General features: G+C 47.7%; 2 protein-coding genes and 1 pseudogene across 4 annotated transcripts; all 3 read right to left on the minus strand.

Annotated features, from left to right (window-relative positions):
• PLIN1 (perilipin 1) lies at nucleotides 1–26452 on the minus strand. Of its 2 annotated transcripts, XM_023187136.1 has the most exons (10): nucleotides 26430–26452; nucleotides 22287–22402; nucleotides 12669–12727; nucleotides 8541–8745; nucleotides 6811–6893; nucleotides 5308–5572; nucleotides 4825–4997; nucleotides 2931–3122; nucleotides 2268–2513; nucleotides 910–1269 (listed from the first exon to the last, which is right to left on the minus strand). In XM_023187136.1, exons 3-10 carry the CDS (start codon nucleotides 12711–12713, stop codon nucleotides 910–912), a joined length of 1569 nt encoding a protein of 522 aa, XP_023042904.1. In that variant the 5' UTR covers nucleotides 12714–12727; nucleotides 22287–22402; nucleotides 26430–26452. The 2 variants fall into 2 exon arrangements, with proteins under 2 accessions (XP_023042905.1, XP_023042904.1); XM_023187137.1 differs by lacking the exons at nucleotides 22287–22402; nucleotides 26430–26452 and having other exon boundaries at nucleotides 1–1269; nucleotides 12669–12713.
• Nucleotides 17374–26633, minus strand: PEX11A (peroxisomal biogenesis factor 11 alpha). Of its 2 annotated transcripts, XM_023187138.1 has the most exons (3): nucleotides 26430–26627; nucleotides 22287–22402; nucleotides 17374–19786 (listed from the first exon to the last, which is right to left on the minus strand). In XM_023187138.1, the coding sequence occupies exons 1-3, from the start codon at nucleotides 26483–26485 to the stop codon at nucleotides 19215–19217; spliced, it is 744 nt and encodes a 247-aa protein (XP_023042906.1). In that variant the 5' UTR covers nucleotides 26486–26627; the 3' UTR covers nucleotides 17374–19214. The 2 variants fall into 2 exon arrangements, with proteins under 2 accessions (XP_023042906.1, XP_023042907.1); XM_023187139.1 differs by lacking the exon at nucleotides 22287–22402 and having other exon boundaries at nucleotides 26430–26633.
• LOC111522875 lies at nucleotides 23027–24297 on the minus strand (annotated as a pseudogene).
• Nucleotides 26634–26644: the final 11 nt, after the last annotated feature.

Below are 26644 nucleotides of genomic sequence, written 5' to 3' on the forward strand. Positions count from 1 at the left end.
TAGTAGAGATGGGGTGTCACCGTGTTAGCCAGGATGGTCTCGATCTCCTGACCTCGTGATCCACCCACCTCAGCCTCCCAAAGTGCTGGGATTACAGGCGTGAGCCACCGAGCCCGGCCATGAATGCATTTTCTAGATTTATCAAATATTAACATTTCCCTTGGAAAATGAGATTGGGGATGAACTGTGCCTATAAAGTCTATATATGATCACCATTTTCATTCCCCAGCATCTGGAGGGCATCAAAAGAGTGACTATGCAGGTGCAGGCAGTAATGATCCAAATGGAAATGTGGCTGTGAGCAAGAAGCTGGCTCTATGAAGCACAGGCCTGGGACTCAGCCTGTGAAAGGGCGAGTACTCAGAAAGTGACATTTAGTATTTTAAATAAACATGCAAGAGCTTTTGCATCTGATTGTTCCCTTCAAAGTAGTCTGCTGGGAGCCTAGATCATCAGAGGATCTCCCAGTTCAGTGCTAAGAATGTGTCAAGATCTTCTGTTTGGACCTTCAAAGTGGTGACAGGAGTTACTCATTCGTGACAAATATCCACAGAGGCAGAATCTGAATTTTGGAAACGGTCAAATGTCTTTTGGCCACAAGTTTGGTTAAAGAGATGAAAAATCAAGTTAGGCAATTACTCTTTTAGTAAAAACCGAGCCATAGAATCAGAGCAGGCTGCGGCTTTGGTGTCCCTTAAAAACTGGCTCTGAGGGTGAAGCCCCAAAAGGATGCTTAAAAAAAAAAAAAAAAAAAAAAAAAAAAATGTGTGCCTCGGCAGCATCATCGGGATGAGGCTGGGGTCCCCAGGGGACCACTTTGAAAGCGGCAACGCTCGCCTGGGCTGTGCGGGTTCTGTTTACTTGTTAGAGAAACCCGCCGGCCCGGGGTGCGGCGACAGAGGCGGCGACTCAGCTCTTCTTGCGCAGCTGGTTGTACTGCGCGCGGCCCAGGATGGGCTCCATGACGCTGGGCCGGAAGAAGCTGTCGCTGACCCTGCGCTTCGGCTTCTCGCGGGACACGGCCGGGAAGGCCGGGCGCGGCGCTGCGGGCGTGGCGACCTTGTCCTCCAGGCCCGGGCCGGGGGCCGCGCTGGGGCTCTGCGCGCTCCGCAGGCTGCGGCGGGGCTGTGCGGCGCGCGGGGCGGTCTGCGGGCCGGCGGATGGCGCCCCTGACGCCCTGCGCTCCGCCTCCCGGCGCTCTACCTCGGCGGGGGGGTTGTCGATGTCCCGGAATTCGCTCTCGGGCTCCATCAGCGACAGCCTGGGGAGCTGAGGGCCCGGCAGCCGCCTTAGAGTCCTGGCTTGGCCCTGGTCCCTGCGCCTCTGACCCACTGCCCCTTCCCGGGTCCCTCGATTGTTTCACTGGGAGCGGCCGTCAGGAGGCCACAGGCTGGGGAGCGGTTCAGTAGTTTGGGGGGCACCGGGGAAAGCCCTGAGGTCCTACCCACTCTGAGCTTCTCCATGGACCAGGTGGCCGCTCAGGCAAGCCAAGCCTCCCAAAGTTTCAGGATCCCCTAGGCCTCCCTGAGGGGAACCCTCAATGGGAGGTCATCAGCTTTCCTAACTCTTCCTTGCAGCCCACACAGTGACCTGGCCAGGGATGGGTACACCTTCCTGGGGCTGGCCCGAGCGCAGGGTGAACAGGAGGTCTGCTAAGATCACTGGCATGCTGCTTGCTAGAGTGACTGAGTAACCCACCCCCTTATCAGCTCTAAGGGTGCTTTCTGCCCTGACCAGCCCCACTCAGGCCGCATAACCTATAACTTGCTTTGGAAAGGGGCTCCCAAAGGGATGGCATTGGTATCCCCTGGGTTTTTCCTATTGGCCACAGGTGACAGAACTGGGTGGAGCCTGCTGCTGTCCCCTGGAACTCATGGCCCACCCCTCAGGGTGCCCTGGAAGTCTCTCCAACCACTTCCCGTGCAGCAGCATGCAAACCTGCCTGGCACCTGCCCGGTCTTTCAGTTGGGAGCAAAGGGGTGAAAGTGAGCCACTGGGATCCCAGGACTAATGGCTGGAGACTCCTCTACCAGCAGGTGGGAGGGGCCGTGGGGAGAGGCCTTAGGCCAGAGCCATGGGCCTCTATACTCCTGGGGCTGGGAGAGGCCCAGTATGTCAAAATGTTGCCAGGGCACTGAGGACTGCAGGGGGGTCTCCAGAGGAATAGGGGAAAAGAGGGGGACTGCATCCCCTTCAGTGAAATCTACTTTATCTGCCCTGTCCGGGCCCCCTTGGGACACTAACAGTTTGCCAGGGGTGGTACTCACCGGCACGTAATGCACCACTGTGTCCACCACATTGTCAGTAACGCCCTTCAGGGCATCTGATAGAGACATGGCCCTCCCCTTCGTCGCGGAGACAGCAGGGGCTGGTGTGAGGTGCAGCACCCTCCCTGCCATGCCCAGCACAGCTGCAGGTGCCCATGTCACAGCCGAGATGGTGGTCTGGAGGGCCTTCTGCAGGTTGTGTGCCACACCGCCCAGGAGCCCTTGAGGGCCTGGCAGGGCTGCTACCTGGGGGCCAGAGTAGGGTCAGTGCCTCCTGCAGTAACTCCCCTGACCCTTCCCTCCTCACCAGCCCCAGAGCTCAAGGGAAAAGCATGAGAATACCAAATTTACAAAACTTCAGGCTTATTCTGCCACTAGCAATGTGGCCTTGGACAGGTCACATTCCCTCTCTGAACCTCTGTTTCTTCTGCAAAATGGGACAATAATCTCTGCCCTGCCTATTTACAGAGTGTTGCAAGGATCAGCTGAGAGAATGACATGGAAGTCCCTCATCAGCTGGGCATTTAGGGGTGGGGTGAAGGGTGTTGCACACACATGCCATGCCCCTGCATCTGGGCCAGAATTCCTGAGTTCACCCTATGCCTCTGCTTCTCACCACTTCTGTGGACTGGACGACCTTGAGGCTCCCACTCTCCCCCTCACCTCACTGAACTTGTTCTCCTCAGTCTCCAATTCTTCCTCCTCCTCCATGTCCTCTCCCTCCGTGTCTGTCTGGTCCTCATGATCCTCCTCCTGGGCGGCTGCGAGGCTGTGCAACCAGGGCACCCGCACTTCACTCCTCCGCCGGGACACCGCCTGCATGGCCACTGAGGCACCCCACTGGGCCAGGCTGCTCTGAGGGAGGATGGCAGCAGACTGCTGGCTCAACTGCCCCTGCTGATGACCAGGGAGCCACAGCAGCCAAAGCCCCTCGCCCCCAGGGTCCAGGCCAAGTGGTGAGCAGGGCTTGGCCCCAGCAAACTTTTCTTGAAACTTTTTATTGAATGGTAATCTACATACACTAAAGTGCACACATCTTTAGTGTAAGCTCTATGAATTTTTATAAGAACACACCTATGTAACCACTACAGGGCAAGACATAGACCATTTTCAACACCCAAAGACTCCCTGTGTCCCCCACTCAGTCCATATTCCCCCAAGAGCAACCACAATCCTGATCTCTGTCACCATGCCTTCGTTTTACCTATTTCTGAGCTTCATATAAGTGGACTCACATCATGTGTATTCATTCATTAATAGCTCCTTTAGTTAAATATTATGGTGTAAGTTTCACTTATGTTACTGCAAATGGAAGTAGTTCCTTCTTTTTCACTTCTGTGTGATATTCCATCATACGAATTTCCCGTAACTTACCCATCTTACAGTAGATGGGCATTATCATTGCTTCCAGTTCTTAGCTAAGGATATTGCTGATCTGAACATTTTTTACTTGTCTTGGGAGATTTAAGTGCTCATTTCTGTTGGGTATACAACTTAAGAGTGGAATTGCTGGGCCATAGGATATATGTTTGTTAGCTTTGGTAGATACTCCTCCCAGATCTCTAAAGAGTGAAAAATTCAATAAACCAGAGTGTCCCACGGGAAGAAATTGACTGAGCAATGGGCTGGTGTCTCCTGAGGCACATTCTAAACCTCTAGGGAACCCCACAAACAGGGCCTCCTTATTACACAGCTTTTGGGGATGCCACTCTATTCCATGTGAATGGTGGCATGTGAGGTTCTGCCCACTGCAGGCCGGGCCCAGGCATGTGACTCAGTCTCAGCCATTATTGATGCAGGGGACTGAGGGGAACTGCTACTCCTGTATCCCTGCAGGGGCAACACTTGCTTGAATGAATGATCCAGGCCTGATGATGCTTTTAAAAGTACTGCTCAAAAGATGGCTGAAAAGTAGTAATCTTGTTTGCTGACCTTTATGCTTTAATGTTGTTTTATTTTCTTTTCTGGCACTAGTTTCTTACTAAAATTCCTTATGAAAAAAATCCAGCCTATTTCTGCTAAAATACAGAGAGGTGGAGGTGGGGAGTGGTGGGGAGTTAACTCTCCCTGGGCCTAGAAAGGGCAAATTTACCTTGGGTGCATTGGTGCTGGGTACACGCTCCCTGACAAAATGGGTTGTGTACTTTGTTTATTTAAGGATGACAGTCCCTAGTGCTTGCATAGCAGATGGAAGTCCTGCTGTCTTATAGGTGGGAAGACCCATAGAAAGAGGCCCACTTGAGGGGATGAAGACTGGGGCTTGGGGGAGACTCAGAGGGAAATGGGGGAGATAGAAGTGAGTGGTAGGGCAGGAGCACTCTAGCAAGGCAGGCCTGCCCTTGCTTAACATCCTGTCCCTTCTCTTTCCCTGTGGTCTGGAAGGCCATCCCTCTGCCCCTCTCAAGGCCTCTTGTCCTTAGAACTAAAGTCCTAGCCCAGGTTGGAAGAGAGAATGTTCTCAGGACAGGAAGGGGCGATGGGTGGGGGATGGGAGGTACTAAGAGGCCCACAAGGCTCCCAGGCACCGGGTCAGTCAGAGCTCAGGGCAGATACTCACCAGGGGCGCCACTCCTGGGATCCACATGGCCAGGGTGTGGCCCTGCTCCAGGGCCCGGGCCATGGTCTGCATGGTGTGTCGAGAGAGGGTGTTGGTCAGAGCCCCAACCCTGCTCATGAGGCTCGGCTTGCCCTTGGGCGACTTCTGGGCTTGCTGGTGTCCAGGAGCAGGGGCTGGGTAGGGATTTAGGGGGAAAGAGGAGAAAACAAGTAAGAGAGGGGCCGGGGAGTTCTGGGTCATGTCTAGGACTGGAAAGCAGGTGTTCTAGCTCCACCACAAACTCACTGGTGAGTTCCACAATTCACTTTCCCTCTTTACAGATGGGTGGGGGCGGGGGGGTAAATGATTATGAATCCATCTGAAAATCCCACTGGCCTTCCCTATTCCAGAGCAGTGGCTGGATGAGCCCTGCTACCTCCTGCTGATTCCCAGGCAGTGTGTGTGACAACTCACTCCCAGGCCGAGCCTCCGAATGGCAGGTACCTGACTCTTCCTTGTCTGGAGGGAGGAGGTACTCCACCACCTTCTCAATGCTGCCCAAGGCCAAGTCAGCCCCTCCAGAAGCCAGTCGGCCAGCTCGAGTGTTGGCAGCAAATTCCGCAGTGTCTCTGGCCACTCCCCAAGCGAGCTCGCACCCAGCCAAAGCGGCCCCCAGGACCTTGTCTGAAGTGCTCGCGATGGGAATGCTGATGCTGTTTCTGGCACTGCGGAGGCGGGTGGAGATGGTGTCCTTCAGCTCAGAAGCAATCTGGGGGAAGTTGGTGGGGGTGTTAGGCATGTGGTCTTGCAGTCCCTGGAAGGGCCACCCTTTCGGGGTCTGGTGGCCCACCCTTTCGGGGTCTGGTGGCCTGAGCCCAGGTCCCAGGAAGGTGTCATCTAAAGGCCCAGGGAACTGGTACTGATCTTTGGGTACCTGGAATTAAGCTAGGCTTTAAAGGCAGAGGGCTCCAACCTTCCTTGTGCCAACCGTTTGGATCTCCTGGCTTCTTCACCCCCATCACTGTCTGTCAAGATCCCTCTCATCCTGTGAGGATGACCCCAAAGACTCCTCGTTGGTGCCACCTGTCCTGATACCCTCATGCTCACAAGGAATCTCCTTCATCCTTTCCTCAGAACACAGCGTTTCTATTGATTTATAGGTGTGCTTGATCTTCCTACAAGTTCTGCATTGAAATAATTTATCTTTTTCTTCGTTATCCTGGGAGTGCCTTTGTGACAACAAAAATGTTGCCTTTAATCTGGAAAAATGGGGAGCAAAGGACACAGGCCTCACAGCTGAACAGACCTGCTCTCACTGTCTCCACTTACTGGTTTCCTCTCTGTAAAATGGAGATAACAACCCCTATCCCAGAGGGTTGACAAGAGGATTAAGTGAGAGTACTTGATAAAGCATAGGTGATGGCCCCGGGCATAGGGTAGGCCTCAGTACATGTTTGTGGGAAGGGTAGTTGGTCAGTGAGATAGATGAGGTCAGAGACTGAAGCTTATTCCCCAGAAGCACCAAAAATGAGTCCTTATCATAGCAACTACCTAATAAATATGTAGCCAGGTAAAGTGACTTTCAATCTCATGGTCCATAAAATGTTGGATCTTGAGGATATGGGACGACACTCCTGGGATCGAATGAGTGTGACTCATGACCTTCAGCAGCTGTAGTTGCCAAGTGGTCCAGGGCAGACTGTGGAACCTCAGATCCCAGGGTGTGGTATCCGGAGGCAGTGGGACCCGCCAGAGCTCCTGTTTGGGTTTGCCTCTGGGCTCGTGCCTGCTGGTCCCAGAAACCCCAACTCCATTTAGCTTCACAGGGAGAAGAGGAGCCTGTTGTATGGTGTGGCCTTGGGAGCAGGCAGCCTCTGCTGGCCTTGGAGGATGCTCACCATGGGACACAGACTTCCAGTCACGGCATCAGCAGCCCCTGCCCTCTCCTCCCTGAGAGGTGGTGACGACAGAGTGCAGGGAGGCTTCAAGAGGTGGGAAGGGGCTTACCTTTTCAGGAGGGTACTGGAGGGCTGGGATCTTTTCCTCCAGGTGGTCCAAGCCTCGGCAGGCCAGCTCATTGGCAGCTGTGACTGGAAGGAAAGGGTCAAGTTTGGGTGAGTGCTGCCTGTCTCCATGAGAATCTAGCAGTGGCCTCTGTGCCAAAGAAGTGACTTGGAGCCCTCAAATCCCAAGGCCTCCTGCCTCCCCAGCATCTCTGGGCCCCAGGCCCTTTGCCCTCTTTAGCCCCTGTCCGCAGGGACTCCTCGAGACCCGGGCCAATTTCTTACATCTGTGTGCGAACTCTGGAGTCACTGAGACCTGCACTCAAAAGGCCAAGTGACCACGTCTAAGCAGCCTGTGGCCTTAGCAAGTCACAGCCTGTCTGAGCCTCTGCTTCCTACGTTGTAAAAGGTGAATTAATGGTGCCTGCCTGGCAGGATTTTTATGAAGAAGAATGATGGGAGCTATATGAATCACCAACAAGTACTGTTCTTTCCTTCCTTCTCTTCCCTCCGTACCTGCATGGGGACTCTGAGTGAGCATAAGGAAGAAGAAGAGAGGTGTGAGACGGAGGCAGATGGCAGTGAGGCCTTGGAGCTGGGCCTGCTTAGCTCTCAACATGACAAACTCCCAGCACAGCCAGTGCAGGCCCCAGGCTGTCCATGCTCTTCTTTTTAACCACTAGGTGTTGAGATGGTCAGCTGTCTGAAGAGGGTCACAGAGAAGGGAAAAGAGTTGCCCCTGGAGAGTGGGCTTGCATCAGAGATGCACCTGCTTCAAGGGGATCCTGCCCGGGTCGGCCGGGACATCGGCTCTGCAGCCATGGCCACTGGGGGCCACAGCTTTCAAAGAGAGTTCTTTATACTCTTTCATATATTCTTTCTCCAGATACCTTATTTTTCTTCACAAAATTCTCGAGCAGCAGAGAGCCCAGATGACTTAGCTGTCTTCCAGTTGGGCAGAGTGAGACTCAAGGAAACTATTTAAGGAGCTTGCAGCCAGGGACAGGGCCTGGGCCTACTTTACATCTGTCCTCTTCTGTTTGCTGTGTGGAGTCCTCAGCTACCCATAATTCTGTAATTAGGATGGTGGAAGGTGCTAGACTTTTTGGCATTACTGCGATTTCCCTCAGCCCTGTCAAGAGCTATGCCTTGGAGACCACATTTTCAGATGGGGCAGAACAATTTGAGTGGTACACACCTGGTAAGGCCCGTAAGAGAACCGTCTTCTGCCTCCAGGGCTCTGGCTAGTGGCTCTCTGCCGCCCCCACCTGTCATGAGCCGCTACCATCAGCTGCCGGGTTCAGCCAGCTTTCCCCTCCCTCCATGCCCTCCAGCCCTGCCAGGCCCCCTAGTGTGGCTGCCTCTGCCTCTGCCAGACTCTGCTGGTTCTTGCTGCTGCTGCCCGTGCTGCTACAGTGAGTGTCTGGTCTGCCATGGGCCCCAACCTCACTGCTGCCTGCATAGCTCTGCCTTCCCTTCCCCTGCAGATTCTCTGGCCATCATTGTTATCCTAGGCAAATGCCAGCTGGGCCACAGATAGGCATCTATAGATGAAAAGAGATCTGTATGTATATCTTTATATCCATAGATAAGAAGACCATGCAATGGGATGTAGGCAGTTAAGCAGACAGACAAGCAAGTTATCAGATAGTCAGACAGACTGAGAGGCGGACAGACAGACTGGCAGGTAGGCAGTGAATAAGCAGGCAGCTGCTGAGTGCCGCGAGGACTCACACTGGGTGGACAGCCGGCGGACCACCGGCTCCATGCTCCAGGCAGCCAAGTTACTGGCGCTCTGCACGCCCTTCTCATAGGCATTGCACACAGAGGCCACCAGGGGGTGGGCTTCCTTAGTGCTGGTGTAGGTCTTCTGGAAGCACTCGCAGGTGCCACTCACCACCGGCAGCTGCAGGACCCGCTGCAGCACATTCTCCTGCTCCTGGTGTGGAAGGAACACATTCAAGTTGTCCCACCTCCCTCTCCAGCCTCCCAGGAAGGTGACCTCAGGGTCATGGAGACCAATGGTGCAATTAGCCTGAGTCCAAGTGACCTGGGAGGAACCAAGGCCAAAGAGCTCTCTAGATGCCCCAATCATGGGAGCATGGGAGAGCCCATGGGGAAAACAAGGCCATGTCCTCCTGGTCACTATCCAGGTTCTGGAGAGCTACCAAGGCAATCTCTGTTCTCCAGGGGCCAAGTCAGATCCCATCACCCCCCCCCCCCCCCCCACTCACTCCCCTGATACCTTTGATAGAGTTTTAATCCACCTTTGATTGGTGGCTTCTCCAAACATTTTTCTGGTCTTTCTGAGGTACTGCCTCCCCGCCTGTATATCCTGGCCCCACTGCCTAGAATGCTCACCTTCCCTCCCATAGCCCTTGCTGCCTGGCAGAGTGCCATTCCCTCAAGACTCCACTTGACCAGCACTTCCCCTGTGAAGCTTCCAGACTCTCCTCCATCGCGTCGGAAACCACTCCCTCCCTGGCTGTCTCCACATTCATTACACCGTGCTATGGTTATGGGTATTCATCTCACTCCCCGTAGACTCATCTCTGTATCCCCAGAGTGTAGCCTAAAGCATGGCACAGTAATGTTAGCTGAATACATGAACCACAGTCAGGGCTGTGCCTAGTAGAATGTGTAGGGTTAGATCTGCCCAACTGCACAGAATCACAGAATCTTAGGCCCCCAGGGGACTTTGTGGTAAGAATCCTTTCCATCATTTCTCTGGTAGACTTGTATTTGTTTTTATTTATTTATTATTTTCCTAGAGACAGGGCTTCACTCTGTTGCTCAAGCTGGAGTGCATTAGTGCCATCATAGTTCACTGTAACCTCCAACTCCTGAGCTCAAACAATCCTCACACTTGTGCCTCCTGAGTAGCTGGGACTACAGGCGTGTGACACCATGCCTTGCTAATACTTTTGTTTTGTAGAGGGGGCAGGTCTTGCTGGTCTTGAACTCTTGGCCTCAGGTGATCCTTCTGCCTCAGCCTCCCAAATCACTGAGATTATAGGCATGAGCCTTTGTGCCCAGCCAAGACTTATATTTAAATATCTGCCTGAATGAGAGCTCTCCCCCCATAAAGTGGCCTGTGTCCCTTGTTGGACAGCTTTGCTGAGCTGAAATTTGCCTCCATCCCCCTGTTCCACACTCTGCCCTCTGGAACAAAACTGAGCAAACCTATTTCATCATTCATGGGTTGGCCCTTCACATATTTGAAGTCAAATATGTCTCCCTTTAGAGGGACCTCCGTCATGTTAAATGGCTCCAGTTCCTAACTTTGTTTACAAATGGTTCACACTGTGGTCTGGTGACCCCCTCTCCTGGACATGCTACAGTTTTACATTATCTTTCTTAAAAATATACTACCCTTGCTTGAGCCTAGGAGTTTGAGGCCAGCCTGGGCAACATAGGGAGACCCTGTCTCAACAAAAAATAACTATAATAATAATTAACAGGTATGGTGCTGTGTGCCTGTGGTCTCAGCTACTCAAGAACCTGAGGTGGGAAGATCACATGAGCCTGGCAGATGGAGGCTGTAGTGAGCCATAATCATGACACTGTACTACAGCCTCGATGACAGAATGAGACCCTGTCTCAAAAAACAAAAAAACGAACAAACAAAAAACACTCAAAGACAGCACTCTGGGTGTGATCTGTGCGTGCTGGGTGTAGTGGAACAATCGTTTATAATTTCTAGGGTGCTGTGCTATTAGTAATGCACCTTTGGCAGCAGTCACATAATTAAGCTTTAGGTCACCTAGGAACCTTAGTGAAAAAACACTGGTCTTTGAGTAAAATAATGAATTCTAGGGCTAAGTGTAGAAGCTCATGCCTGTAATCCCAACACTTTGGGAGGCTGAGGTGGGAGGATCATTTGAAGCCAGGAGTTTGAGAACACTCTGAGCCACAAAAAAAAAGAAAAAAGAAAAAAGCTAGCCATGCTAATATTTGATGGCATGTGGATTACTGAGTCCCAGCTACTGGGGAGGCTGAGGTGGGAGGACTGCCTGAGACCAGGAGGCCGAGGCTGCAGTGAACTATGATGGTGCCACTGCATTCCAGCTAGGGTGACAGAGTAAGACGCTATATCTAAAAAATAAATAAACAAAATTAAAAGAACAAATTCTAGGCATGCAGAGGGAAAGAGCATTTGTCAGGTGCCATTATGCTGCAGGCACTGGTCTGGGTGACTTGGTGACATGAGCTCACTTAATTCTAACAGCCATCCTCTAGGGTTAGCACTGTCACCAACACTGAGTCAATGACGAGACTGACAATCAGAAATGGGAAGTGATTTACCCAAGATCCCACAGCTGGTAAGTGGCAGAGTCAGGATTCCAACTTGAGTTGGAAATGGCCTGCCTAGGATTATCTTCAAAATAACACAAAGTGAGGGAATTAATGGAAGTGAGGATGAGGCAGGATTGGCCATGAATTCATGGTCTTCGGGGCTAACAAAGGGTACACGGGGCTTATTATGTTCTTTTCTGTCTGTTCTTATGAATGCTGAGAATTCTCCATATCTAAAGTAAAAAGAAAAACTCCCCAGGTCAGATTCAGATGCTCAGACTCTCTGTAACTTTGAATATGACACTGTGGCATAGTTTTGCTCATGAAGTAAAGACCTGGCCTGTTCTGTTTGTAGGAGGGAGAGTTCAAAGATCCCCCATCAATGAGACCTATGTGTACACTAAGACAGAGCAGCCCACAATGTCTTCGGGTTTTTTTGTTTTTGTTTTTGTTTTGAGACAGAGTCTTGCCGTCTCCCAGGCTGGAGTGCAGTGGCACAATCTCGGCTCACTGCAAGCTCCACCTCCCGGGTTCACGCCATTCTCCTGCCTCAGCTTCCCGAGTAGCTGGGACTACAGGTGCCTGCCACTACGCCCAGCTAATTTTTTGTATTTTTAGTAGAGACGGGGTTTCACCATGTTAGCCAGGATGGTCTCAATCTCCTGACCTCGTGATCCGCCCACCTCGGCCTCCCAAAGTTCTGGGATTACAGGCTTGAGCCACCGCGCCCGGTGAAAACATTCTTTTTAACAGTTTGGACAGAGCCTTCAGAGGTTGTTTTAGACAAAACCAAAGGGGGAAAGAGATCCTGGGAAGGGAATAAACTACCGACCGTCTGTTAGAATGGCTTCACTATGTACTTGACCATTTTATGCCTCTCTCTTCTATGATTCAATACAAAACAAAGTGATTCCTAGTGCAAGAGTTAGTATAAGCCTAATTTGGGCAAGGTGGATTATTGTACAGGTTCACAATTTTTAAGTTTCACTATCTGAACTGTGTGCAAATCTGAGATGCCTTGCCAGGAGCCATCAAGCATTCCTAAAAGTATCAAACCACTTCAAATCACAGTGAAAACCAGGTCAGAGATAGAACACCAGACACACGGAATATCCCACCCTTCCCCCGACACAGCAGCACAGGCTGTGCACCGTCTGACTCCAAGAGGTGCCATTTGCCATATGAATGATGCTGGAGACAAAGAATGCAGTGGCTCTGCACTGAATACACATCCAGCTGGGCGGTGGACAGAGCATGGGCTTCTGCATCAGGGTTTAAACATAGTCATTCCCTTCTTCTCCACTCCCCACTGTCCCTAAGCCAGGATTTCTGTCCCTTTTTTCCAAGGTGCTTAGTTTTTAATAAGCATCTTTTTTCCCCTCCCAGATCCTCCAACTGCCCTCTACAAAAGGTGGTGAGGGCAAGAATAACTAAGCCATGGTAGTCAATGAACTAGGATTATAATGTGGGCATATCTTGCTCTAAGTCCCCTGCATCTTCCCTCCCTGCTTCTTCCTCCTCCCTTAGTTGTCCATCCCCTGTCACAGATGAGCCCAAGTTACTTACAGGGAGGTCTCCATCCAGCAAGGTAGGGCCTTTGTTGACTGCCATCCTAGCTCTTTAAGCTGCAAAACAGAGTCCCAGGTCCCATCAGAAGCCCTCAGGCTTGAGCTCCACTGGGTCACTTCCCTACCTTTCATGGCCACCAACTAGGCCCAGGCTGCCTGGGGGCCCATTTGCCCTGAACGGAAGGCATTAGGTTGGAGGGTGAATGTCACACACAATAGCCCCACTCGTTAGGGTCCCATAGGAATGAGTTGCTCCATAGCTTACTTGTCAAGACTGATCTTTCTTTCTTTCTTTCTTTTTTTGAAATGGAGTCTTGCTCTGTCGCCCAGGCTGGAATGTAGTTGCACAATCTCAGCTCACTGCAACCTCTGCCTCCTGGGTTCAAGGGATTCTCCTGCCTCAGTCTCCCCAGTAGCTGGGGCGCCCACCACCACACCCGGCTAATTTTATTTTATTTTTATTTTTTGTATTTTTAGTAGAGACGGGTTTTTTTTTCTTTTGAGATGGAGTCTCACACTGTTGCGCAGGCTGGAGTGCAGTGGCATGATCTCCGCTCACTGCAAGCTCTGCTTCCCGGGTTCACACCATTCTCCTGCCTCAGCCTCCCAAGTAGCTGGGACTACAAGTGCCTGCCACCACGCCCGGCTAATTTTTTTTTTTTTTTTTTTTTTTGGTAGAGACGGGGTTTCACCGTGTTAGCCAGGATGGTCTCGATCTCCTGACCTCATGATCCGCTCACCTCGGCCTCCCAAAGTGCTGGGATTACAGGCATGAGCCACTATACCGGCTAATTTTTGTATTTTTAGTAGAGATAGGGTTTCATCATGTTGGCCAGGCTGGTCTCGAACTCCTGACCTCAAGTGATCTGCCCACCTTGGCCAAGCCAAGAATAATGTTTCTTAAAAGAGTTCAGGTTAGGAGGCCAGGCGCGGTGGCTCAGGGAGGCCAAGGTGGGTAGATCACCTGAAGTCAGGAGTTCGAGACCAGCCTGGGCAACATGGTGAAACTCTGTCTCTACTAAAAATACAAAAATTAGCCAGGCATGGTGGTGGGCGTCTGTAATCCAGTTACTTGGGAGGCTGAGGCAGGAGAATCACTTGAGCCCGGGAGGCGGAGGTTGCAGTGAGCTGAGATCATGCCACTGTATTCCAGCCTGGGCGACAAGAGCAAAACTCCATTTCAAAAAAAAAAAAAAAAAGAGTTCAGGTTAGGAAATGAAAAATGCAGGCAGCCATAAGAGATAAAAAGTTTTAGCTAAAGTCTTAAGGCTCTTTAATGAGAGTCCAAAAGAGACTAAAACAACAAGTTTCAAGCTGGGTGCATCGGCAAGCACCTGTAATCCCAGCTACTGAGGCTAACATGGGAGAATTGCTTGAGCCCAGGAGTTTGAGATCAGCCTGGGCAATATAGTGAGACCCCCATCTCTAAAAAAATAGATAAACAAGTTTCAGGTCTCATCTTTGAAAAGGCTCTGGGTTAATTCGTCTATTTCTCTCTCTCTCTCTGTCTCTCTCTCTCTGTCTGCCCCTCTCCCCCTCTCCCTATCTTTTTTTTTTGAGACAGGGTCTCAATCTGTTGCCCAGGATGGAATGTGGTGATACAATCATGGCTCACTGCAGCCTCGATCTCCTGGGATCAAGGTACCCTCCCACCTCAGCCTCCCAAGTAGCTGGGACTACAGGCATGCGCCACTATGCAGGGCTAATTTTTTTTTCTTTTTTTCTTTTTTTGTAGAGACAGGATCCCACTATGTTGCCCAGGATGTTCTTGAACTCCTGGGCTCAAATGATCCACCTGCCTCGGCCACCTGCAGTGCTGGGATTAAAGGCATGATCCACTGTTCCTACCCAATTCCTCTATTTCTAAACAAACATATCTGTGTTTTAGAAAAGACAGTAGCCCCAGAATAGCTATTCTATACTTCTGGTATAGAGTATCTATACCAGAATCTCTCCCTCAGTAGTTTCCCTGCAGAGCTTTTCATCCCAAGCAAAATTCCCAAGAGGCCCTTACCTTCAACTTCTTCCCTTTTATGTTCATAAACAAGCCATGTAAGGCAGGTGCCCCAGGACCCCAACACTCACTGCAGCTGACCGCCACCTCAGTCTCACAGAGCCCAGGCTGCAGAGCGTCTCCTCAGGCAGAAACAATTCCTATCACCCCTGGGAGTCTTGGGCAATGCTACTAACGCCTCCCAGCTAGAGGAGGGCAGAGAGGAAGAGAAAGCAGGGTCAGCAGTTGTCATGGTTATCTGACCCAGGGTTCCCGGGGCATATCCTAACTTCTCTAAGGACATTTAGCAAACAAGGAGGTAGGTGGCAGAGCTGAAGGAGATCCAGGCTCAGAGGACTTAGTATTCCAGAGCCATGAAGCATCAGTTCTATAATGTTCCTGCCCTCAATTCACAAAAGTCTGCTTTCCAGAAAGAAGGTATAGGGATATACATCGTTAAACTCAAAAGCTCTAAAGTTCTATATACCTCTGCAATCTTTTGGCTCCTTTTCCGTAGAGGGTCTTGTGGGACAGTTCTCAATCCATTTCTCTCATCTTTTCTTATTTACTAGCAAGAGTGAATGTTGAACAGTAAAATTTAAACCCACACAGAAGAGTTCATCTGAATGTATTCGTCTTTGATTATGGAGATAAATTGCCCTCAGTGAAGAAGCAACAGAGCCAGGAGTTGTTTTTGACAATATAGCCTTTGAGGGAGGAATTTTCACTTCTTAGAGTTCAAAAAAATTTATTGAACTTTACCTGGCCTAAGATGCTACCAGAATGAAGAGTGGGAGAGCCAAGTAGATTTTTGTTCTCCTAAGTCTGGATAAGCGACAGTGTTGACTAAGATTCTATCACTAATCAGTAGCACCCAGACAACCAAGAACTAGCACCACTCAACCCTTCTTTAGCCAGGACTCAAGCACAAGCCCAAGTTCTAGTTCCTGGCTTCAGATATGATGGAGGACTATGGTGTAAGCCATAGCTTTCAGATTAACTAAGAAGGGCCTCTTTGTGAAAATGGACAATAGGAAAACAAAACGTATTTTCTTTGTTGCTGGTGGAATTACATGTATTGTTGACTCTTCTATGTCACACACTGTGGGCAAGAGAAGAAAGAGATGGGAGTGGGGAATTATGAAAGATCCTTGGTAATAAACTATGTATCTGTGATGCAATGAAGTAGGGAATGAGTTGCATTGGGAGTTATACCTGATATAAATGATGAATTGATGGGTGCTGACGAGTTGATGGGTGCAGCACACCAACACGGCACAAGTATATATATGTAACAAACCTGCACGTTATGCACATGTACCCTAGAACTTAAAGTATAATAAAAATAAATACATAAATAAATAAAGTAGGGAATGAGAAGGCAGGAAAGGGAGGAGTCAAGCAGGGAGGCTTCAAAGGAGTAATATGCTATACATTTAATACTTATTGATCCAACCTGGGCTTTTCAAATGTAAGGCAGTAGAGAAGAGAAAGTATTTAAAGAAGTGGCCTCGGCAGGGCGCTGTGGCTCAAGCCTGTAATCCCAGCACTTTGGGAGGCTGAGCCGGTTGGATCATGAGGTCAGGAGATTGAGACCATCCTGGCTAATACGGTGAAACCCCGTCTCTACTAAAAAATACAAAAAACTAGCCGGGCGAGGTGGCGGGCGCCTGTAGTCCCAGCTACTCGGGAGGCTGAGGCAGGAGAATGGCGTGAACCTGGGAGGCGGAGCTTGCAGTGAGCTGAGATCCGGCCACTGCGCTGCAGCCTGGGTGACAGAGCCAGACTCCGTCTCAAAAAAAAAAAAAAAAAAAAAAAAAGAAGTGGCCTCTGCCCTCACCTCAAGGTTCAGCACAAATTATCTGTGAGGCTGTGACTGGACAGCAACCTGAGCCAAAGGGCAGTTTTCAGCCTTCAGAGTAGTGGCTTTGGGCCAGAGGGAGTATAGGGCTTTGTGCCTGAAAGCGCTGCCAAATCAACTAGTCCTTTGGCTGCTTTAGCTGGGAGTGCAGAATGTGGGTGAGAGGTGAGAAGTGGTGAAAGGGCCTAGGAGAGTCCCGAGGGAAGACAGAAGTGTTAGTTTTCTAGCAGCAGCTTGCAGGGCATAGACTTCTATCTTCTTTCCTTCTCCGTCCCTACCTGCTTTCCCTACCCCTCCACCACATGAGAGCAGGGAGCTAGGTCATCTTGCTCACAAGTGGATCCCCAAAACCATGCATGGCACTCAAACATTCATTGTTGAATAAATGAATTATCAGGCAACAATGCTCAGTTGTGAATGTGCTGGGCTGTACATCTATGAAGAACTTCAATTTTTGGCATCCCTCATGAATGTGGAGGCTCTGGGGTGGAAAACATTAGTTAGAAAGAAGGATTCACAGGGAGGTACCAGGACACCATTAAGATGGATACCACTGTAACATACTACCATGAATTCAACGCAGACTTATCTAGGCAGAAGCCAGCCAGCCATTGACAGGGCTACCATAGAGCACCCTCTCCATGGCAGCAGTCTAGATGAGCTCATTCAGAGGTCCCTCTCAACCCAGAGGCTCTACGTCTTAATCTTTCTCCATCCACCTCCTCAGTCTGGATCTTCCAGCCCAGAGCTCGCTGTACCAACTGTGTAGGCTGATTGAGGATTATCTGCTGGATTGCCTTACGTATAACTCTTCTCTATTCCCAGAACATACTCACAGACACAAGTCAATTTTGTCTAGAAATTTATTGAACATAATTAATCTATTACAGTAGAGGATCTGGACAATAAAAATCGTTATTTAAGCTTTTTATTTGCCCTGACCTAGTAGCTTTCATGTCTTTTAAAATTTCCAAAATTTTATTTCTCAAATTCCATATCTTGATTGGTTAAACATACAGCCAAGAATCTGAGTCTATTTTTTGAGAATCTCAATCACATTTCTGGGAAATATAACTTACTGAGTACATATTTATTTTCTCACTTCCATTCAGATAAATGACACGGCTTTGCTGGGAGGACTGACATCAGCCTCCTACCTGCTGGCATCCTATTTCCCTATCTCACCTCCCTCAAACTAAAGGATCTGTAACCACATATAAAGACCCACACCCAAGATGGGAGATAGAAACACAAGTCAATGTCATTGACTCAGCATTCCAGTGTCCTCTTCACTGGCTTCCTCCTGTGCTTTCCACCTCCCTCAATCACCCTAAAAATAAGATGTCTGATTTATCATAGAAAATTGTGACCCTGTTACATCTGGAGTATCATGACATTTTTTTGACTGGATAAATTTTGATGAAAATTAATGTAGTATTGCCTAAATTGTTAGAAGGATTTAAATAAAACAATCTAGCTGATGAGTCTAAATACTGTTATAATTTTTTTTTTAAGACTCAAGGTCTTGCTCTATCACCCAGGCTGGAGTGCGGTGGAAGCTCACTGCAGCCTTGAACTCCTGGACTCAAGTGATCCTCCTGCTTCAGCCTCCAGAGTAACTGGGACTACAGGCATACGCCACCATGCCTGGCTAATTTTTTAACACTTTGTTGTAGAGATGGGGTCTCACTACACTGCCCAGGCTGGTCTTGAACTCCTGGCCTCAAGCAATCCTTCTGCTTCAGCCTCCCAAAGTGCTGGGATTATAGGTGTGAGCCACCACACTCCACCCAGTTTTAGTTTTTCTAGAAAAGAATATAAACCACTGGACAAGGAAGGTCCCAATTATGGGAGAGTAAGAGGCAAAAAACAGGATTCAGGAGAGGATCACATGTCTACTCAATTCTGAAGACAGTGGGAGAGCATGGAATGAACACTGGATTAGGAGTCAGAGGAATGAGGCTCTAGCCTTAGTTGTTTTTTGTCTAACTGTCAGCTTCTTATCTGTCACAGGCTACATATAGGCACCCATTGTGACCCTCTACCTATTTTTCTAAGTCCCTCCTGTCTGCTTTTGATTTTTGCTTATTCACTGCACCCATAAACACAATTTATACCATGAAGGTGCCTGATGCTTTTCTGATTCTACTTCTGGACAGAGCAAGGACATGAGTGTAGTGATGGTATAAGGGCCAACAAGTTGAGAGGCTGTCAGCCCAGCTCTCCTCCATCCTGCTACTGACATCAGAGCCTCTACTAGATCTGAGAGTGCCATGCACCAGACCTACTGTAATTATGTGAAACCAATGATCCATATAACCCTAAAGTTATTGTATATTAGTGTTAAATGATCAGTGTGATTGGGTCTTTTAAAATTTTTTCCTTTCAATTTTTATTCATTCAGCAAATACTAAGCTCCCACTATGCACATAAGAGATGTTCAATAAATGTTAGATGAAGGGAAAATATTCAGAAATTCACAAGTCACTCCAGCACTCCAAAAACATACAAGTCTTCATGCTCCTCCCTTCTCCATTTTTGGCCTCACCTCTGCCCACATCATAGGTTGTTAAATGCTCACATGAACAAGAACTTAAGCACAGTATGACATGGCCTTGACTTATACAAATTTCTATCCCACTAAGAGGCCATCTTTTAAAGTAGGTACTAGTTCCAAGCCTAAAAACACCCTAACAGGTCTTCAGCTTCATCTGAGGATATGCCACAGTGATCATGCCTGCTATAGAGGACACAAGACCTCCAAGTCCAATGATGCCAGGATTGGACTTATAGATCCCCAGCTGGTCCAAAGGGTTCAGGATATCACAAAGGTTCTTCACCGTGTCCAGGAGCAAGGGAGGATGCTGCTTCAGAGATCGGAATAAGAGAAGTAGAAAGGATTGGAGCCATTCTGTTTCCTCATCAGCCACACTGTACCCAAGAGGATCCTGGGATGCTGATTTCTCTTTCTTTGCCCTGTCACGTGTAACTCGTTTCATCTGCAGGGAGATTTCATACAGATCCCTGACCAGGCTCAGCAGAAGAGAAAAGCAGTAGTGGTGGGCAGCCCTCGTTCGCCATTTCTCTTTGTTGATGCCAGAGGTGAGACCTACGCTCCTCACCCAGAGGATGGTGTCACAGATGAAATAAATCACACGGTTCAGGTTGGCTAATGTTAAGCATAAGCGAGGTACCAGGTCAGTGGCATGAATGCTCTGCTCAGTTGCCTGTATAGCATGTACCACATTGCCTAGTCTGAACCCTGCAAGTAGAACCCACAATAATGAACAGTTATTTCATTAGTATACAATGGGAAGATAGAATCCCTGTATCCGGGTGAGGAGCCAGCTTTTCGTTGTTTTTTGTTTTGTGTTGAGACAGGGTCTTGCTCTGTCACACAGGCTGGAATGCAGTGGCACCATCATAGCTCACAGCAGCCTCAACCTCCTGGGCTCAAGCAATCCTCCCACCTTAGCCTCCCGAGTAGCTGGGATTATAGGCATGAGCCAGTGTGCCCAGTTTGGCACTGGTGTTTTTAACAACTGATGGTCATTCAAGGCTCAGCCTTTGTTCAGAAAAAGATTTTATAGTACATTAAGGACACTTAAAATGATCTTGGAAGGCAAAAAAAAAAAAAACAGTGACTCTTTAAATTTACCTCCTTCATTGTAATGAACACCTTAATGTTGACTGACAGCATACTCCAGGCAAGGTCAATCATGAGTGTGGACAGTTACATCGGATTATTTACCAGCTACACTTCTTTAGAAGGAAGGTACTACGATAACATGAACTCCAGATGCAATACTCTCTTGGAGAGTTTGATGCCTTACATTTTATTTATTTTCCAGACAAAAGACTGTCTTTTTAAAAAACACTATTATCATTTTGCCATTTCTCTGGTCCAAACCCCTTTTGGCTACCTATTGTCAAGAAAATAAAGTAGAAATGGTAGAATTTAATGGATAGAACAATTACTAATATTGTCACAGAGCTCCTAGTTGAATTAAATCAACCATTGCAATGGCATGTCCTTATGTGAGCATGTAATTCAATTCATCAGGGATGCATCAATCAACAGGTACTTACTGAACACCTTCTGAGAAAGAGTTATAGTACCAAACATCATGGAGGATGCAAAATAAATACTTTTCCTTGAAGGACCATACCTTAGACTCAGGAGGCACTCAGAAGTAGCTACTGTCAGAAAACTTATAATCTCAGAAGGGGCCAGGCGCGGTGGCTCATGCCTGTAATCCCAGCACTTTGGGAGGCCAATGTGCGTAGATCACCTGAGATTAGGAGTTTGAGACCAGCCTGGCCAACATGGTCAAACCCTGTCTCTACTAAAAATAAAACAAACAAAACAAAAATTAGCCAGGCATATTGGCGCATGTCTGTAGTCCCAGCTACTAGGGAGACTGAAGTGGAAGAATTGCTTGAATCCGGAAAGTGGAGGTAGCAGTGAACCAAGATCACGCCACTGCACTCCAACTCCAACCTGGGCAACAGAGTGAGACTCCATCTCAAAAAAAAAAAAAAAAAAAAGAATGTTTGATATTATGTTATCAAAAATAACATAAAATAGTAAAATAGTATATGTAATGGCTGTTTTAGTATATAGATTCTGGGTTCCAGTTCTGGCTGTTGCACTAACTGGCTGAATGACCCTGGATAAGCCCCTTCTGGACTCAGACACCAGTGACCTCTAAAGGACCTTTCAGCTCCAACATTCTAAATAATCTAAACAGAATTTCTAATCTTGGCCTTCAGTGCCATCCAGAAAAGCTCGCCCCACCCTTCCCATCCCTCTGCTTGACAATTTAAATTTTCTGTTAAACTAGTTTTGTAGTTTGACAATGATCCTCCCATACAATGGTTTGTTCAGAACAGTTCTGAGCCTTTACTAGAGGAGAATGCCCTTCGAAACTCTTCTTCCTTCTCTCTAGCCTCACCTCAAGTTCCACCTCCTCTAAAACACCTTTCTTTTCCTCTACCTCTCAGCCAACAAGTTTGGCACTAAATCTTATATATCATTATTTAAAGCACCTTACTTCTCCCATAAGGCTCAGGAATATACCTATATAACATAGGTGCTCAAAACCAACTGATCAATATGTGATGCTCTAAATTCCATTCTAATGCCTCTGCTAACCTACTATAGCAACATCTGGTTTTCATCAAACAACAAAGAGTCAGAAAGGCAACTGCTATGAAAAGCACTGGATTTCCCAGTATGATGATGTATTATTAAAGTGAATTAAATAAGCAGAAAACATTGATTTCACTTTTTACCTTTAGCATGAAACCTACCTCACAAATGGGCTACAAAAATGTATCCACCTATATATCCTCTAGCACTCCTCAAGAAAGGAAAAAGGCAGGTGGTCTAGGATATAACTATTCCACTCTTGTTTAGAACAAAGGGGCTCACAGGAGCAGAAGCTCATGTCAGAGACTGCTAAAACATACTGTGATTCTAAGAACTAAAGGTGAACTAACACGTTGTCTGTCTCACTGGTTATGACTAAGCAGAAAGACAAGGTGTAGCACCAGATGTGAACATAACAGGGTGTTTATGAATGGTCTGCAGCAAGACATTCAAACCTTTTGTACCATGAGGACAGTCTTACTGGTCAATTTCATCAATAAACTTGATTGACTAGAAATTAATGACCTAGAAATCACTCCACAAATTACAGGATCTGAGGCTGAGGATTCTAAACCAGGAGCCACTGTCCCTCAAGAAACAGGGTACTTACATTTACGACCAGTGCTCACACTGGACTCCAGTTTCTTGAGCTTCATTACCACCTTCTCTTTGCCAGCTTTAGGCTCTAACAAATATCTAAGCAACATGCATGTGTACTGAGTGGCTCTGAAATGCAAAAAAAAAAAAAAAATTGAGAAGAGTGATTTACAAACCAAATAAAACTTAATTCATGAAGTAAGGGAAAGAGAAACACATGCCTACAGACAACATTTCAAGACCATTTCTCATGTAGCAACTCTTACAAAAGCAAAATTCTGCAACAGTCATTCCACAGGACAGCCAAAGGGTAGAACATGTCATGGAAATTTAACACAAAGGTAATGAAAATGAACTCTGCAATAATGCAGCCAATGTGCGTCCAAAAGGCAAATGGCACAGAGAAATGGATATAGTCAAAGTGAGAAACTGCACAACATCTCCCTCATGTTAAGTCTACAAAGATCCGTACTCCTTCTCTTCCCCAGTGTAGATTTCTTTCTTTTTTTTTTTTTTAGACCGAGTCTCACTCTGTCGCTAGGCTGGAGTGCTGTGGTGCGATCTTGGCTCCACTACAACCTCTGCCTCCCGGGTTCAAGAGATTCTCCTGTCTCAGCCTCCCAAGTAGCTGGGATTACAGCTGTGCGCCACCACGCACAGCTAATTTTTGTATTTTTAGTAGAGATGGGGTTTCGCCATGTTGGCCAGGATGATCTCGATCTCCTGACCTCGTGATCTGCCCGCCTCAACCTCCCAAAGTGCTGGGATTACAAGCGTGAGCTACCTGTAATCTGGCCTGATTTTCAGATTTCTAAAATGAACTTTTCTACCATGTACATAATCTACCATCTATGTGACACGACACAAACTCAAACCAGAACCAAATGAAAAGTCCACAGTTTAAAGATTGTTTAATTTTTTGTAAACAAAAGGACCAAATACACATCAGTACATAAATTAGTATAAATATGTTTTCATAGTTGTCTTTCTAAACTCATTGATATTTTATATAAAATACAGGCAGAATCCTGCTTAATAATACTATATATAAAGTGATTATTGTCATGCTTACAAATAACAATGGCTTACTAATATAAATGTATGAGAAATTTTACATCACACAGTCACACATCCAAATCCATTTGGCAATCTACTAATAAAGTAGGTGCCTGGTTCCTACTGTCTTGTAAGTGCATTTGAATCCCTTTATGCTATAAATATTATTCTCAATAAAAATGTGGTACATTTTCCATTTTCTAAAATAGTGAACTTGGTACTAGGAATGAAATAAAAAGAGAAGACTGGAATCATAAACAATTGCTTTCTCTTTTTTAAGTGTGCTTCCTGGTTAGAGGGCTGGTCATGTCAATGACTCTGCCTTTCTGAGCTTTGGTCTAACAATAGGAATTAGGCCAACAGTAAGACATTACGTTTATTTATTTATTTTTGAAGTGAACATAAACTCAATATTTTGTTGTCTTCATAATAAAACAAAAGAGGACACTTAGAACTGGATCACTTGGCCCTTTCTTTTCTTATCTCCTCCCAATTCAAAATGCTGGCATCTTTTAATAGCCAGGACTCTTTTAGATCTTCACTGGGCTCAACACACTCAAGCTTTAGCAAAATCTTCTTGGTAGTTTTAGCCTTTTTCTGGAAAATCGGCTTAGTCTGCCCACCACATCCACTCTGCTTCCTGTCATAATGCGTTTTCCCTGGACATTCAGAGAATCCTTGCCCTTCTTGTAGTATGTCACTTTGTGGGGTTGGTGCTTGCCACACTTCTTACAGTCCAACAGGTTTTAGGAATGTTCATCATGTTTGCGTGAGCATTATTGGCACAGAAAGCAAGGTATTATTTTATGAATGCCAGTGTGGTCATAAAGGTTATACAGATCATCAAGGAGGCTGGGAAATGAATGCTAGAGATCTCAGATCTTTTGGAATAAACATATCTTAAATTATTATTATTATTATTTTTCGAGACACAGTCTTGCTCTGTTGCCCAGGCTGAAGGGTAGTAGTGCGTTCTTGGCTCACTGCAACCTCCGCCTCCCAGGTTCAAGCAATTCTCCTGCCTCAGCCTCCTGAGTAGCTGGGATTACAGGCATGCGCCATCACGCCCAGCTAATTTTTGTATTTTTAGTAGAGATGGGGTTTCACCATGTTGGCCAGGCTGGTCCCGAACTCCTGACCTCGTGATCCACCTGCCTCAGGCTCCCAAAGTGCTGGGATTACAGGTGTGAGTCACTGCACCTGGCCTAAATGATTATTATTATTATTATTATTTAGACAGAGTCTTGCTCTGTCGCCCAGGCTGGAGTGCAGTGGCGCAATCTTGGCTCACTGCAAGCTTTGCCTCCCGGGCTCATGCCATTCTCCTGCCTCAGCCTCCCAAGTAGCTAGGACTACAGGCGCCCGCCTCAATGCCTGGCTAATTTTTGTATTTTTAGTAGAGACGAGGTTTCACCATGTTAGCCAGGACGGTCTCAATCTCCTGACCTCGTGATCCGCCCGCCTCAGCCTCCCAAAGTGCTGGGATTACAGGGGTGAGCCACTGCATCCGGCCTAAATGATTATTTTTTTAACCAACTTCCTTGATAAACCTTGCAGGGTACATTCTAGGCACACTGGAATTACAGGTTTCTATTTAATGAAATTTCTATTTAATGAAGCTTGTATATAAAGCAACCATTTAAAAAACCTATCAAACTAATGAGAAAGCCAGTATAGCTTGGTAGTTAAGTGGGCACTGGAGTCATTTGTGTGGACGTGAATCTCTCAGTTCTGCCGTGTGGTACTTATTAACCTCCTTCTGCTTGGTTTTCTCCATCTGAAATGGGGAGAATATTTAGAGTATCTACCTCATAGGGTTGTGATGAGGGTTAAATGAGTTCATAGTTGCAAAACACTGGTAACAATAGCTGGTATAAAGATGGCTTCCAAAAGCCTCATTATTGGGGCCATTCTAATTGATCTCTTTGTATCAGCACTTGCACACCCAGAAGAGAATGAAGAGCTGTTAAATAAAACTGCAACTGTAACTATTTTTTAATCAAGCAAGAATCAACCAAATCTCTAAAACATCATGAACTAGTACTGTATGTGTATTAAAGATACAGTCTCTCAGTTCTTTTTGTTTCTTATGGAACCAAAAGAAAAAGAGACACAATCTCTGTTTAATATTTTCAGTAGCACAGCATGAACCTTAGACGTGCAGGTAGTTCTTTCTGAGCTTCTCCCCATTGTATTTCTCCCCCAGTCCAGTTGGTGTGGTCTCATCCCTGCTATATTTTGTTTTACAATTTACAAAACTATTCCACATGCAGTATCTCAATGATACAGACTGGGCAATAATGGAAGAGAACTTCTGTCTCTACTCAAAAGAGGTGTTTGAGAACGGGCACGGTGGCTCGCGCATGTAATCCCAGCACTTTGGGAAGCCGAGGTGGGCACATCACCTCAGGTCAGGAGTTGGAGACCAGCCTGGCCAACATGGCAAAACCCCGTCTCTACTAAAAATACAAAAAGTAGTCGGGCGTGGTAGTGCACGCCAGTAATCCTAGCTACTTGGGAGGCTGAGGCAGAAAAATCGCTTGAACCTGGGAGGAGGAGGTTGCAGTGAGCCGAGACCGTGCCACTGCACTCCAGCCTGGGCGACAGAGCGAGACTCCGTCTCACAAACAACAACAGCAACAACAACAACAACAAGAACGAGAGATATTTGAAGCCACGCCAAGTGGTTTGCTTCCCTGGCCACAAATAGTAACCCAAAGTTTCTCTTTAAAGGAAATCCCTCGGAAGAATGTTGAGTGGAGAGAACCCAATCTTTCTTTGCCCGGAGAGCAAAGTTAGGAGGGGAGAAGGATCTGTCAGCCGGTGTCACGTCATAGACGGTCTCGAGGCGGCCAGGGTGCCAGGCATTGGGGCTTTCGTACACGAGGCTAGGACCGGATGCGGATGCGTTGGGCCCACCCACGTAGAATTTAGGGTGAGGAGGGGCTCGGATACCAAACTCCCCCCGTAGGAGCTGGCAACGTCCTTCCCGCTTCCATCTACTAGGCTATCACCTCCTTTTTCTCGGGTGCCGGGGAATAGGCACCGGAGCACCCAGTTAGGGCGAGAAAGGGGCGGAGGCCGCTGGCACCTGACTCACCTGAAGAGTCGGTCCCGGCCCTGGGTCTGGTTGGTGAAGCGGGTGAAGGCGTCCATGGCTCCTAGCCCAAAGGCCACGAGTCGCACCGGGTTCAGGCGTGGGTCCTCTGGGGCCCGCCAGATCCTTAGGGAACTGTCAGTCCCAGGGTATCGGCTGAGAGGGAGGGGCTGAGTCTCTCCGCCCCAGAGGGGGCGGGCACACATTTCGTAGAGCAA

Source organism: Piliocolobus tephrosceles, chromosome 6 (assembly GCF_002776525.5).
Source record: "Piliocolobus tephrosceles isolate RC106 chromosome 6, ASM277652v3, whole genome shotgun sequence".
Taxonomy (NCBI): domain Eukaryota; kingdom Metazoa; phylum Chordata; class Mammalia; order Primates; family Cercopithecidae; genus Piliocolobus; species Piliocolobus tephrosceles.